This window comes from Xenopus tropicalis, chromosome 2 (assembly GCF_000004195.4).
Source record: "Xenopus tropicalis strain Nigerian chromosome 2, UCB_Xtro_10.0, whole genome shotgun sequence".
Lineage (NCBI taxonomy): Eukaryota > Metazoa > Chordata > Amphibia > Anura > Pipidae > Xenopus > Xenopus tropicalis.
Window position 1 is genome coordinate 10,161,556 of NC_030678.2, and position 14,489 is coordinate 10,176,044.

Genomic DNA, 14,489 nt, shown 5'->3' on the forward strand with positions numbered 1-14,489 from the left:
AATATGTGTTTTCCAATGGTCTTAGGCAACCCCTGTGAAAGGGTTGTTCACCCCCCATAGGGGTCCTGACCCACAGGTTGAGAACTGCTGCCCTACTGAGTGTCATAGCTTCTCAAAATGACACTTATAGCTCCTTTCAGATGCTATAGAGGCCATGACATTGCTATAGTCCTTGTTACTGTTAGAATTAATTGTGTACACTTTCAGCACTGGGGGTGGAAGTAGGCATTTCAGTTGCAAATGTGGCTTTATTTGTTATTATTCTTTATATACATAGCAAACCCATCTTCAGGCACTACATCTTCAACCTGCCAAATACAGTGTGCCTATTCTTCCAAGTGTATCTATGCCAACCAGAAATGTAATGGTATAACAGACTGCCCTGCTGGAGATGATGAAGTGAATTGCGGTAAGGAATGATTTGCTACAGGTTGCATAAAAGACTTTTCTGCATATTAATCTGGGTGCATGCATTTACAGTATTAAATTACAAATAGTTGTCAGACAGTCCATGACAATCAGCGATTAGTCACATTTAGTGATGAGCGAATTTTTTAGCCAGACGTGGATTCGCAGCATTTCACCATTGGCAAATTGTTTCGTGCAACTTCCGTGAAAATTCGCGGCAGAAAAATTTGTCGAGCGGAATTTTTTTGTTGTGTGTCAAACTTGGCGTGGTTGCGTAAAAAAAAGGCGCGGTCGCGTCAAAAAAAGTGCAAGTGACAAAAAATAGTTGCGGGCGACAAAAAAATAGACGAAAAAATAGACGACAAAGAAATCACGCAACAAATGCATTTCGCAAATTTTTCGGGACAGATTCGCTCATCACTAATCACATTTAAAAAGTCAAAGCAAACCCATGATCTCTCTCCTGGAATAGTCCATTCTGTAGCTGGAACCGTTACTCCATAGTCCATAGTACAATAGAGGTCACAGCTCACAGGCTTTGAATAGCGAGCCTAACACCAAGACACAATATTTTTGTTTACAACCCCAGTAAATAAAGTCTTTCCTTTCCTATTTAGTAAAATGCACTGGCCTGGAATTTTTTGTATCTAAGGGCCACATTAACTAAGCAATTATGAGATAAAGTCGGATTTTTTTCTTACTTCTAGATAATTTTGACATTTACAAGTGGGTTTTCACCAGAACTCGATTTTGTCATTATTATTCTCAGAAAATAACTCCCATAATTCGTGATTTATTAATGTTTAGTTAACTTTGTTTGTAAAATAAGAATTCAACAGGTTTGATGTGTCGAGTACCATTGAGTCCTATGGAGGCTTAGAAAAGCAGAGGAATAGAATAGTCAGTGACAGCCTGTCCTTCAAGGACAAGTTAATCCCCTCATTGGTTTCAGTTTCACACCTTTCAAGGGGAAGTTAATCCCATCACTGTTTTCTGTTTCACCCAGTTTCAACTGAAACTTAAACTTAAACACATTATTGTTTTTCAAGAACGAGCGCCAATGCTCCTAAAATGGCCGCCGGAGCAATTCCTGTTTGGGGAAAATAAAAAAGATTCATGGAAACGAATGTCCGTTTAATCTGAAATATTTTGAGTTTTAACAATACTTTCAACTCAAAAAATTCGGGACTTTTGGGATGTCAACTTGAAATTTTCATATGAACAATTTAAGCATTATCGTGACATTTTAGAACATCAGAAATTATTGTGGTTACTCCGAATTTTTACCATATCGTGTTTTAAGCCCCAAAAAATCGGATTTTAGTATATGTGCCCCATAGGGGCAGATTCATCAAAGTACGAGTTTGAATCCCGAAATGGGTAAAAATGCGGATTGGATATGATAATTTCTGATGATCGCAAATATCACAAAAATGCTTACGAAAAAATCGTATTAGTCACGATAATATCATATTGGCGATCTGAAAGTCATGAAATTTTCTTATCCGAATGATCGTAAACGGCGAGAAAACCTTTCTGGCTTTCAAGGAAAGTCTCCCATAGGGCTCAATGGCACTCTGCAGCTCCAACCCGACCCAAGGAAAGTCTCCCATAGGGCTCAATGGCACTCTGCAGCTCCAACCCGGCCCAAGGAAAGTCTCCCATAGGGCTCAATGGCACTCTGCAGCTCCAACCTGGCCCAAGGAAAGTCTCCCATAGGGCTCAATGGCACTCTGCAGCTCCAACCCGGCCCAAGGAAAGTCTCCCATAGGGCTCAATGGCACTCTGCAGCTCCAACCCGGCCCAAGGAAAGTCTCCCATAGGGCTCAATGGCACTCTGCAGCTCCAACCCGGCCCAAGGAAAGCCTCCCATAGGGCTCAATGGCACTCTGCAGCTCCAACCCGGCCCAAGGAAAGTCTCCCATAGGCCTCAATGGCACTCTGCGGCTCCAACCCGGCCCAAGGAAGTCTCTCATAGGGCTCAATGGCACTCTGGCAGCTCCAACCCGGCCCAAGGAAAGCCTCCCATAGGGCTCAATGGCACTCTGCGGCTCCAACCAGGCCCAAGGAAAGCCTCCCATAGGCCTCAATGGCACTCTGCGGCTCCAACCCGGCCCAAGGAAAGCCTCCCATAGGGCTCAATGGCACTTTGCAGCCCCAACCCGGCCCAAGGAAAGTCTCCCATAGGGCTCAATGGCACCCTGCAGCTCCAACCCGGCCCAAGGAAAGTCTCCCATAGGGCTCAATGGCACTCTGCAGCTCCAACCTGGCCCAAGGAAAGTCTCCCATAGGGCTCAATGGCACTCTGCAGCTCCAACCCGGCCCAAGGAAAGCCTCCCATAGGGCTCAATGGCACTCTGCAGCTCCAACCCGGCCCAAGGAAAGTCTCCCATAGGGCTCAATGGCACTCTGCAGCTCCAACCTGGCCCAAGGAAAGTCTCCCATAGGGCTCAATGGCACTCTGCAGCTCCAACCTGGCCAAGGAAAGTCTCCCATAGGGCTCAATGGCACTCTGCAGCTCCAACCTTTCCCAAGGAAGTCTCCATAGGGCTCAATGGCACTCTGCAGCTCCAACCCGGCCCAAGGAAAGCCTCCCATAGGGCTCAATGGCACTCTGCAGCTTCAACCTGGCCCCAAGGAAAGCCTCCCATAGGGCTCAATGGCACTCTGCAGCTCCAACCCGGCCCAAGGAAAGCCTCCCATAGGGCTTAATGGCACTCTGCAGCTCCAACCCGGCCCAAGGAAAGCCTCCCATAGGACTCAATGGCACTCTGCAGCTCCAACCCGGCCCAAGGAAAGTCTCCCATAGGGCTTAATGGCACTCTGCAGCTCCAACCCGGCCCAAGGAAAGCCTCCCATAGGGCTCAATGGCACTCTGCGGCTCCAACCAGGCCCAAGGAAAGCCTCCCATAGGCCTCAATGGCACTCTGCGGCTCCAACCCGGCCCAAGGAAAGTCTCCCATAGGGCTCAATGGCACCCTGCAGCTCCAACCCGGCCCAAGGAAAGTCTCCCATAGGGCTCAATGGCACTCTGCAGCTCCAACCCGGCCCAAGGAAAGTCTCCCATAGGGCTCAATGGCACTCTGCAGCTCCAACCCGGCCCAAGGAAAGCCTCCCATAGGGCTCAATGGCACTCTGCAGCCCCAACCCGGCCCAAGGAAAGTCTCCCATAGGGCTCAATGGCACTCTGCAGCTCCAACCCGGCCCAAGGAAAGTCTCCCATAGGGCTCAATGGCACTCTGCAGCTCCAACCTGGCCCAAGGAAAGTCTCCCATAGGGCTCAATGGCACTCTGCAGCTCCAACCTGGCCCAAGGAAAGTCTCCCATAGGGCTCAATGGCACTCTGCAGCTCCAACCTTGCCCAAGGAAAGTCTCCCATAGGGCTCAATGGCACTCTGCAGCTCCAACCCGGCCCAAGGAAAGCCTCCCATAGGGCTCAATGGCACTCTGCAGCTTCAACCTGGCCCAAGGAAAGCCTCCCATAGGGCTCAATGGCACTCTGCAGCTCCAACCCGGCCCAAGGAAAGCCTCCCATAGGGCTTAATGGGACTCTGCAGCTCCAACCCGGCCCAAGGAAAGCCTCCCATAGGACTCAATGGCACTCTGCAGCTCCAACCCGGCCCAAGGAAAGTCCTCCCATAGGCTCATGGCACTTCTGCAGCTCCAACCTGGCCCAAGGAAAGTTCCCATAGGCTCAATGGCACTCTGCAGCTCCAACCTGGCCCAAGGAAAGTCTCCCATAGGGCTCAATGGCACTCTGCAGCTCCAACCTTGCCCAAGGAAAGTCTCCCATAGGGCTCAATGGCATCTGCAGCTCCACCCGGCCCAAGGAAGCCTCCCATTAGGGCTCAATGGCACTCTGCAGCTCAACCCGGCCCAAGGAAAGCCTCCCATAGGGCTCAATGGCACTCTGCAGCTCCAACCTGGCCCAAGGAAAGCCTCCCATAGGGCTCAATGGCACTCTGCAGCTCCAACCCGGCCCAGGAAGCCTCCCATAGGGCTCAATGGCACTCTGCAGCTCCACCGGCCCAAGGAAGCCTCCCATAGGGCTAATGGGACTCTGCAGCTCCAACCCGGCCCAAGGAAAGCCTCCCATAGGGCTCAATGGCACTCTGCAGCTCCAACCCGGCCCAAGGAAAGCCTCCCATAGGGCTTAATGGCACTCTGCAGCTCCAACCCGGCCCAAGGAAAGTCTCCCATAGGGCTCAATGGCACTCTGCAGCTCCAACCCGGCCCAAGGAAAGCCTCCCATAGGGCTTAATGGCACTCTGCAGCTCCAACCCGGCCCAAGGAAAGCCTCCCATAGGGCTTAATGGCACTCTGCAGCTCCAACCCGGCCCAAGGAAAGCCTCCCATAGGGCTCAATGGCACTCTGCAGCTCCAACCCGGCCCAAGGAAAGCCTCCCATAGGGCTCAATGGCACTCTGCAGCTCCAACCCGGCCCAAGGAAAGTCTCCCATAGGGCTCAATGGCACTCTGCAGCTCCAACCCGGCCCAAGGAAAGTCTCCCATAGGGCTTAATGGCACTCTGCAGCTCCAACCCGGCCCAAGGAAAGCCTCCCATAGGGCTCAATGGCACTCTGCAGCTCCAACCCGGCCCAAGGAAAGCCTCCCATAGGGCTCAATGGCACTCTGCAGCTCCAACCCGGCCCAAGGAAAGTCTCCCATAGGGCTCAATGGCACTCTGCAGCTCCAACCCGGCCCAAGGAAAGTCTCCCATAGGGCTCAATGGCACTCTGCAGCTCCAACCCGGCCCAAGGAAAGCCTCCCATAGGGCTCAATGGCACTCTGCAGCTTCAACCTGGTCCAAGGAAAGCCTCCCATAGGGCTCAATGGCACTCTGCAGCTCCAACCCGGCCCAAGGAAAGCTCCCATAGGGCTCAATGGCACTCTGCAGCTCCAACCTGGTCCAAGGAAAACCATAGGGCTCAATGGCACTCTGCAGCTCCAACCCGGCCCAAGGAAAGTCTCCCATAGGGCTCAATGGCACTCTGCAGCTCCAACCTGGCCAAGGAAAGTCTCCCATAGGGCTCAATGGCACTCTGCAGCTCCAACCCGGCCAAGGAAAGTCTCCATAGGGCTCAATGGCACTCTGCAGCTCCAAACTCTGCAGCCATGGCACTCTGCAGCCCGGCTCCAACCTGGCCCAAGGAAAGTCTCCCATAGGGCTCAATGGCACTCTGCAGCTCCAACCCAAGGAAAGTCTCCCATAGGGCTCAATGGCACTCTGCAGCTCCAACCGGGCCCAAAGAAAGTCTCCCATAGGGCTCAATGGCACTCTGCAGCTCCAACCCGGCCCAAGGAAGTCTCCCATAGGGCTCAATGGCACTCTGCATAGGGCTCAAACTCTGCAACCTGGCCCAAGGAAAGTCTCCCATAGGGCTCAATGGCACTCTGCAGCTCCAACCTGGCCCAAGGAAAGTCTCCCATAGGGCTCAATGGCACTCTGCAGCTCCAACCCGGCCCAAGGAAAGTCTCCCATAGGGCTCAATGGCACTCTGCAGCTCCAACCTGGCCCAAGGAAAGTCACCATACCGAAGCTTGAATGAATCCGAGACTTGGCACATCAATATGATTTTGTCGCATAAATTTTGTTGCAAAATACGAAAAAGTCGAGCAACTATACAAAAAAGTCGCAGAAAATAAGCACAGTACGATATAATACAAATTTTTTGTATTTCGTACCTGTCGTACTTTAATAAATAGGCCCCTTAGTGTAGTGCCACCCTTTTAGCTTGTTTTCCCAAGAATCCATTGTGGTATATACATGTCTGTGCCCTCCCTGGGTGCTGCAGGGGTCTCTGGGAGAAAAATAAATTATTGGCTCAGCACTTTGACAAGTAGATCCCAGGACACATAGGTTGTACATTGCTTTACAGAACAGGAGCACTGGCCCAGGGAAAGGGGGTAAATGATTCCATTCTCTGGGGGGTGAGTTAATATTAGGAGAGATATAGACAGGTTCTTAAGAGCAGGGTCGGACTGGGGGGTGAAGGGCCCAACGGGGCTTCCGCCCCAGGGGCCCTGCAGGTGCCCCCGCCGGCTGTGTCCCCTAATTCCCTCCTCCCCCCCCTTGCAGGGCCCTCCTCCCCCCCCTTGCAGGGCCCCCCTGACCCCCCTCGCAGGGCCCCTCACCCGACGTCCTCCACCGGGCAGGGGGAGCGCAGGTAAGGGTCGGGTCAGGGCCGCCGGGGCCCACCGGGATTTTTCCCAGTCCGACTCTGCTTAAGAGTAAGCAATTCACTTTATAAAGTTTTTAGTAGTATTAATAGAAATGTATGCTTTTTAGTAAATGGTATTAAGTGGTTTTGTTCTATTTTTGCAGTCACTAAAACCCCAGGTTCTCTGACCTGCCCAATGTACTGTAGTTACACTACCATGTGTGTCTATGCCTACCAGATATGTGATGGTGTAAGAAACTGCCCTTATGGAGATGATGAAATGAATTGTGGTAAGTGATCATTACCAAATAAATGAAATAAATGTATTTCAATAAATGGTATTAAAAAGTTTTCTTTCTTTTTTTTTTAAACAGCCTCTAAAACAACAACCCCAAGTACACCAGTCTGCCCGATGTACTGTAGCTTCACGTACATGTGTATCTATGCCTACCAGATATGTAATGGTGTACGGGATTGCCATTTTGGAGACGATGAAAGAAATTGTGGTAAGAAATCAGCACTGAAAAGCATTAAATGTACAGATTAAGGCAGTATTTGGGTTTTAAAGCTCAACACTCAATGCAATGGCAGGGCTGTCAGGCAGGGCTGTATTTAGGGCAGGTTCCATCCTAAGCGTCAGCCCTAAACACCCCCCCCAGGGTGCAGAAGTGACAACACTTCACCCTCCATCACCCCTCTGCCCCCTAAACCCCCCAGCTCTACTGCCGGATTGGCACAGGTATAATCTGGTGGCTGGGGAGGTTAAATATATATAGAATATATAGTTTGGTCATTTCCCTATGGGACCAAACTGTGAATTATATCCTTATAAACGGTGCTTAGTGATGTCATCAGTTATAATCTGAGCTTAGTGATGTCATTTCTGTCACATGGCTCACTAAACCTTGTACATTATAATAAATAAGTACCCCCTGTTGTAAAATATGAGGATTTTTGAAGTCACTTTGGAGTTACCTGTATAAATATATATATATATATGGTCGTAGAACTCCTTGGTGACTTATAAAATCCCTATATTTTAAAACAGGGGGTACTTGCTTTATCACCACATGGCACCCAGGCAAATAACTTTTACAGTGTGTGCCCTCCTCCATGTATGTTATATACACACACATATATATATATATACATATATACATATATCCTGAAACCCATGACTGGTGCTCCTGTTAGCAGAAAACTGGACCGGCCCTGGGTAAATCCAGGCAAGCGGATTGTTACAACCTGTACCGGAGTTGTCACATATACACCACAGTACTGGGGGCCTGACCTAAATCAGGTGAAAGTACCCAGACCCAGTGATCCCCAGATCAGGGATGAAACTGAATTCCAACACATAGGGATCGCAAACAGCTGAACTGACTACTGTTAGGATACCTGCTGGAGTCCCCATCTAATGAGATCATTCAAATATATCATATTCCAAACTTGAAAGACACATGTTTAAGAGCTAGTATTTTGAGTAGTAACAGAGAAGCTCTCAGGAGTGAGTAATTCAGTTTATATTATAAAGTTTGGTCATTTCCCTATGGCAGGGATCCCCAACCAGTGGCTCAGGGCAACATGTTGCTCCCCAACCCCTTGGATGTTGCTCTCAGTGCCCCCAAACCAGGTAGTTATTTTTTAATTCCTGACTTGGGGGCAAGTTTTGGTTGAATAAAAACAAGATTTCCTACCAAATAAAGCCCCCTGTAAGCTGATAGGGCGCATAGAGGCCCCTAATAGCCAATCACAGCCCTTATTTGGCTCCTCCATGAACTTTTATGGTGCTTGTGTTGCTCTCCAAGTCTTTTTACGTTTGACTGTGGCTCACGAGTAAGAAAGGTTGGGGACCCCTGCTCTATGGGAACCAAACTGTGAATTATAGTGCTTAGTGATGTCATCAGTTATAACTGGAGCTTAGTGATGTAATTTCTGTCACATGACTCACTAAATGTCATAAAAAAACAAAGTACCCCTGTTGTAAAATATGAGGATATTATAAGTCAGATCGGAGTTTGGCCGCATGCTTTTATATATGTAACTCCTTGGTGACTTATAATAACCCTATGTTTTACAATAGGGGGTACTTTATTCACTATATATTATAAGGAACTCCTCTGTGACTTATAATATCCCTATATGTTACAATAGGGGGTACTTTATTCACTATATATTATAAGGAACTCCTCGGGGACTTATAATATCCCTATATGTTACAATAGGGGGTACTTTATTCACTATATATTATAAGGAACTCCTCGGGGACTTATAATATCCTTATATGTTACAATAGGGGGTACTTTATTCACTATATATTATAAGGAACTCCTCGGGGACTTATAATATCCCTATATGTTACAATAGGGGGCACTTTATTCACTATATATTATAAGGAACTCCTCGGGGACTTATAATATCCCTATATGTTACAATAGGGGGCACTTTATTCCCTATATATTATAAGGAACTCCTCGGGGGCTTATAATATCCCTATATGTTACAATAGGGGGTACTTTATTCACTATATAAAGTCTTTAGTAGTACTAATAAAAGAAATGTTTTCTAGTAAATGAAATTGTTCTCTTTTTACAGCCACTACAACCCCAAGCACACCAACCTGCCCGATGTACTGTAGCTACACACACACATGTATCCATGCCTACCAGATATGTAATGGTATAAAAGACTGCTTTTTTGGAGATGATGAAAGAAATTGTGGTAAGAAATCAGAACTGAAAAGCATTAAATGTACAGAATAAGGCAGTATTTGGGTTTTGAAACTCAACACTCAATGCAATGGCAGGGCTGTCAGGCTGGGCTGTATTTAGGGCAGGTTCCATCCTAAGCGTCAGCCCTAAACATTCCCCCCCCCCAGGTTGCAGAAGTGACAACACTTCACCCTCCATCACCCCTCTGCCCCCTAAACCCCCCAGCTCCACTGCTGGATTGGCACAGGTATAATCTGGTGGCTGGGGAGGTTAAATATATAGAATATACAGTTTGGTCATTTCCCTATGAGACCAAACTGTGAATTATATCCTTATAAACGGTGTTTAGTGATGTCATCAGTTATAATAGGAGCTTAGTGATGTCATTTCTGTCACATGACTTAATAAACCTTGTATATTATAATAAATAAAGTACCCCCTGTTGTAAAATATGAGGATTTTTGAAGTCAATTTGGAGTTCCATGACCTGTATAAATATATATATATATGGTCACAGAACTCCTTGGTGACTTATAAAATCCCTATATTTTAAAACAGGGGGTACTTGCTTTACCACCACATGGCACCCAGGCAAATAACGTTTACAGTGTGTGCCCTCCTCTATGTATGTTATATACACACACATATATATATATATACATATATACATATATCCTGAAACCCATGACTGGTGCTCCTGTTAGCAGAAAACTGGACCGGCCCTGGGTAAATCCAGGCAAGCGGATTGTTACAACCTGTACCGGAGTTGTCACATATACGCCACAGTACTGGGGGCCTGACCTAAATCAGGTGAAAGTACCCAGACCCAGTGATCCCCAGATCAGGGATGAAACTGAATTCCAACACATAGGGATCGCAAACAGCTGAACTGACTACTGTTAGGATACCTGCTGGAGTCCCCATCTAATGAGATCATTCAAATATATCATATTACAAACTTGAAAGACACATGTTTAAGAGCTAGTATTATGAGTAGTAACAGAGAAGCTCCCAGGAGTGAGTTATTCAGTTTATATTATACAGTTTGGTCATTTCCCTATGGCAGTGATCCCCAACCAGTGGCTCAGGGTAACATGTTGCTCCCCAACCCCTTGGATGTTGCTCTCAGTGCCCCCAAACCAGGGAGTTATTTTTTAATTCCTGACTTGGGGGCAAGTTTTGGTTGAATAAAAACAAGATTTAGTACCAAATAAAGCCCCTGTAAGCTGATAGGGTGCATAGAAGCTGCCTAATAGCCAATCACAGCCCTTATTTGGCTCCTCCATGAACTTTTATGGTGCTTGTGTTGCTCTCCAAGTCTTTTTACATTTGACTGTGGCTCACGAGTAAGAAAGGTTGGGGACCCCTGCTCTATGGGAACCAAACTGTAAATTATAGTGCTTAGTGATGTCATCAGTTATAACTGGAGCTTAGTGATGTAATTTCTGTCACATGACTCACTAAATATCATAAAAAAACAAAGTACCCCTGTTGTAAAATATGAGGATATTATAAGTCAGATCGGAGTTTGGCCTCATGCTTTTATATAGACATGTAACTCCTTGGTGACTTATAATAACCCTATGTTTTACAATAGGGGGTACTTTATTCACTATATATTATAAGGAACTCCTCTGTGACTTATAATATCGCTATATGTTACAATAGGGGGTACTTTATTCACTATATATTATAAGGAACTCCTCGGGGACTTATAATATCCCTATATGTTACAATAGGGGGTACTTTATTCACTATATATTATAAGGAACTCCTCTGGGACTTATAATATCTCTATATGTTACAATAGGGGGTACTTTATTCACTATATATTATAAGGAACTCCTCAGTGACTTATAATATCCCTATATGTTACAATAGGGGGTACTTTATTCACTATATATTATAAGGAACTCCTCGGGGGCTTATAATATCCCTATATGTTACAATAGGGGGTACTTTATTCACTATATAAAGTCTTTAGTAGTACTAATAAAAGAAATGTTTTCTTGTAAATGGAATTGTTCTCTTTTTACAGCCACTACAACCCCAAGCACACTGACCTGCCCGATGTACTGTAGCTACACACACACATGTATCCATGCCTACCAGATATGTAATGGTATAAAAGAATGCCTTCTTGGAGATGATGAAAGAAATTGTGGTAAGAAATCCGAACTGAAAAGCATTAAATGTACAGATTAAGGCAGTATTTGGGTTTTGAAACTCAACACTCAATGCAATGGCAGGGCTGTCAGGCTGGGCTGTATTTAGGGCAGGTTCCATTCTAAGCGTCAGCCCTAAACATCCCCCCCCCCCAGGGTGCAGAAGTGACAACACCTCACCCTCTATCACCCCTCTGCCCCCTAAACCCCCCAGCACCACTGCTGGATTGGCACAGGTATAATCTGGTGGCTGGGGAGGTTAAATATATATAGAATATATAGTTTGTTCATTTCCCTATGGGAGCAAACTGTGAATTATATCTTTTTAAACGGTGCTTAGTGATGTTATCAGTTATAATCTGAGCTTAGTGATGTAATTTCTGTCACATGACTCACTAAAACTTGTATATTGTAATAAACAAAGAACCCCTGTCAGATTGGAGTTCGGCCTCATGCTTTTATATGGTCATGGAACTCCTTGGTGACTTATAATATCCCTATATGTTACAATAGGGGGTACTTTATTCACTATATATTATAAGGAACTCCTCGGGGGCTTATAATATCCCTATATGTTACAATAGGGGGTACTTTATTCACTATATATTATAAGGAACTCCTCGGGGGCTTATAATATCCCTATATGTTACAATAGGGGGTACTTTATTCACTATATATTATAAGGAACTCCTCGGGGGCTTATACCATACTTCCACAGCGATTAGTGTCCAAATTGGCAGTTTTGGGACTTCCATCACTTACCTGTAGCTGGATCTTGGACTTTTTGTCCGGTCGCTCTCAGAGGGTTAGACTGGGCTCACACATCTCAAACGCTCTATGTTTAAGTACCGGCTCACCCCAGGGTTGTGTATTAAGTCTACTATTATATACCTTATACACATATGATTGTGTTCCTACCCACTCTGGCAATAAAATCATTAAGTTTGCGGACGATACTACAGTGATTGGATTTATCTCTGGAGAAGAGAGTGAGATGGAGTACAGGGATGAAGTGGAACGGCTGTCAGAGTGGTGTAGAGCCAATAACCTGCTCCTGAACATTGAAAAAACCAAGGAACTGGTCATTGATTTTAGGAAAAAAAAGAGCAATGTTGAACCACTCATTATTGATGGAAGGCAGGTGGTGAGGGTTTCAGTGTTTAAATTTCTAGGAATGGAGTTGGAGGATGATCTGACGTGGAGTGTTAACACTAAAGGGCTGATAAAGAAAGCGCAGCAAAGACTGTACTTTCTGAGAGTTCTGAGGAAAAACCATCTACCTAAAAATCTGCTTCTTGCTTTTTATCATTGTTCCATCGAAAGCATACTTACGTATGGACTATGTGTGTGGTTTGGTGCCTGTATCTCCAAAGATGTTAAGGCACTTCAGAGGGTTGTTAGGTCAGCAGAGAAAATAATTGATTGTCCGCTCCCAACCCTAGAACACATTTACATCTCCCGTTGTCAGAAAAAAGCTTTGGACATTGTACGCATTGTACTGTTATTTCTATGGTAAAGGCATAATGGTATTCTTGCTTATTTACCCCTTGTCTCTCTTAATATTCAAGTTGGGTTTTTCATTAGAGTGCAGATAATTTATATACGTTTGTTTTTATAGTTAAAACACCATCACTACCAGTTTATTGTGAAAAGAGATGCGGCTCATCAGTAAGTTGTGTCCGGTCTTCCCAATGGTGTGATGGGGTGTCCCAGTGCCCTAATGGGGAAGATGAAATGTCCTGTGGTGAGTGATGGGCAGATGTTACCCAGGTCTACTTATATATATATATATGTTTATTAGTGATGAGTGAATTTTTTCGCCAGGCATGGATTCGCAGTAAATTGCCCACATTTTGCCATTTGCAAGTTGTTTTGCAACTCTCACGCGACATCTGCCTTTCCGAAAATGTTCGCCATTTCGCGTATTTCTCAATGGTTTCAAGATTTTTTTCCGCCAAAGTGAAATGGGACATATGCCCTCATCACTAATGTTTATATTTATGTATTTGACGTGCCTGAAAATAAACAAAAACCTAAAATGGCATCAGTTTTTTGAATGTAATAGATGTTCTTCTTCCTCAAAGCATAAGCATGGTTTTACTTTGGTGGGGTTCAATCTCTGTCTTTCTCTGTCTCTTTTTGCATTTCAAGTTCTATATATATATATATACTGTATACACTGGAACAAGGCAATAATAGAAAGGTTTATTACTCAAAGTTTCGGTCTCACACAGAAACCTTCTTGAGTGAAAAACACAGGTTTTATTGTTGCAAATGGTGTGCACCCTATGGACTATTATATATATATATATATATATATATATATATATAGATATCTTTCCTGTGACATGTCTCCTGAATTGTTAATACTGCACCCAGGCATCTAGTGTTTTTCTAAACGTGAGTGCCGGCTCCCAACAGACTATATATATATATATATATATATATATATATATATAAACACCTTTCTTTCTCCCCCAGTGCGATTATATGGAGCAGACTCCCAACTGCAGGTCTATTCTACATTAAAGTCAGCATGGCTGCCTGTGTGCGCTGATAACTGGACTGATGTCTATGGGAGGTTTGCCTGCCAGGACTTTGGATACAACAGGTAAATTGTTAAGATATTTCTCATTTAAATTCTGTATATTATAATTAATATTATCATTAGTATTGAACATTTCATAGCTTACAGCAGAATGACCATTTCTATAGGCAGAGTATGCATAATATAGCACAAAAGAAAGCAGTATGGGCCCTACACACACACTGGGGATTATTATGTGAATAAAAGTCATTTACTAGGAAAATGGTTGAGATGGGAGTTGTAGTTTAACAGCCTGAAGGTACTAAGTAAGGCTGCTCTTCCCTGGTTTATTATTCTGTTCTGTTTAGGAGTACCATGCCCTGTATAAAGGCTTATAGCCTTTGGCCTTGTGCCTTTATAGGATCATCAAACTCTTTGGTGAAAATATCCTTATATTTTACAATATGGGATATATTATTCACTATATGTTATACAAGAGCAATGAATAATTGGATAA

At 45.0% G+C, this 14,489-nt stretch overlaps 1 protein-coding gene across 3 annotated transcripts in view; it reads left to right on the forward strand.

The window, feature by feature from the left end:
- tmprss2.6 (transmembrane serine protease 2 gene 6) overlaps nt 1-14,489 on the forward strand; it is a 54,593-nt gene that overhangs the window by 20,076 nt on the left and 20,028 nt on the right. For all 3 annotated transcript variants that reach the window (XM_002936489.5, XM_031896536.1, XM_018091388.2), the window contains exons 6-12: nt 278-409; nt 6,734-6,859; nt 6,944-7,075; nt 9,165-9,290; nt 11,319-11,444; nt 13,064-13,189; nt 13,927-14,056. In XM_002936489.5, coding sequence (XP_002936535.2) covers nt 278-409; nt 6,734-6,859; nt 6,944-7,075; nt 9,165-9,290; nt 11,319-11,444; nt 13,064-13,189; nt 13,927-14,056 — 898 coding nt within the window. The remainder of the gene's footprint in view (nt 1-277; nt 410-6,733; nt 6,860-6,943; nt 7,076-9,164; nt 9,291-11,318; nt 11,445-13,063; nt 13,190-13,926; nt 14,057-14,489) is intronic.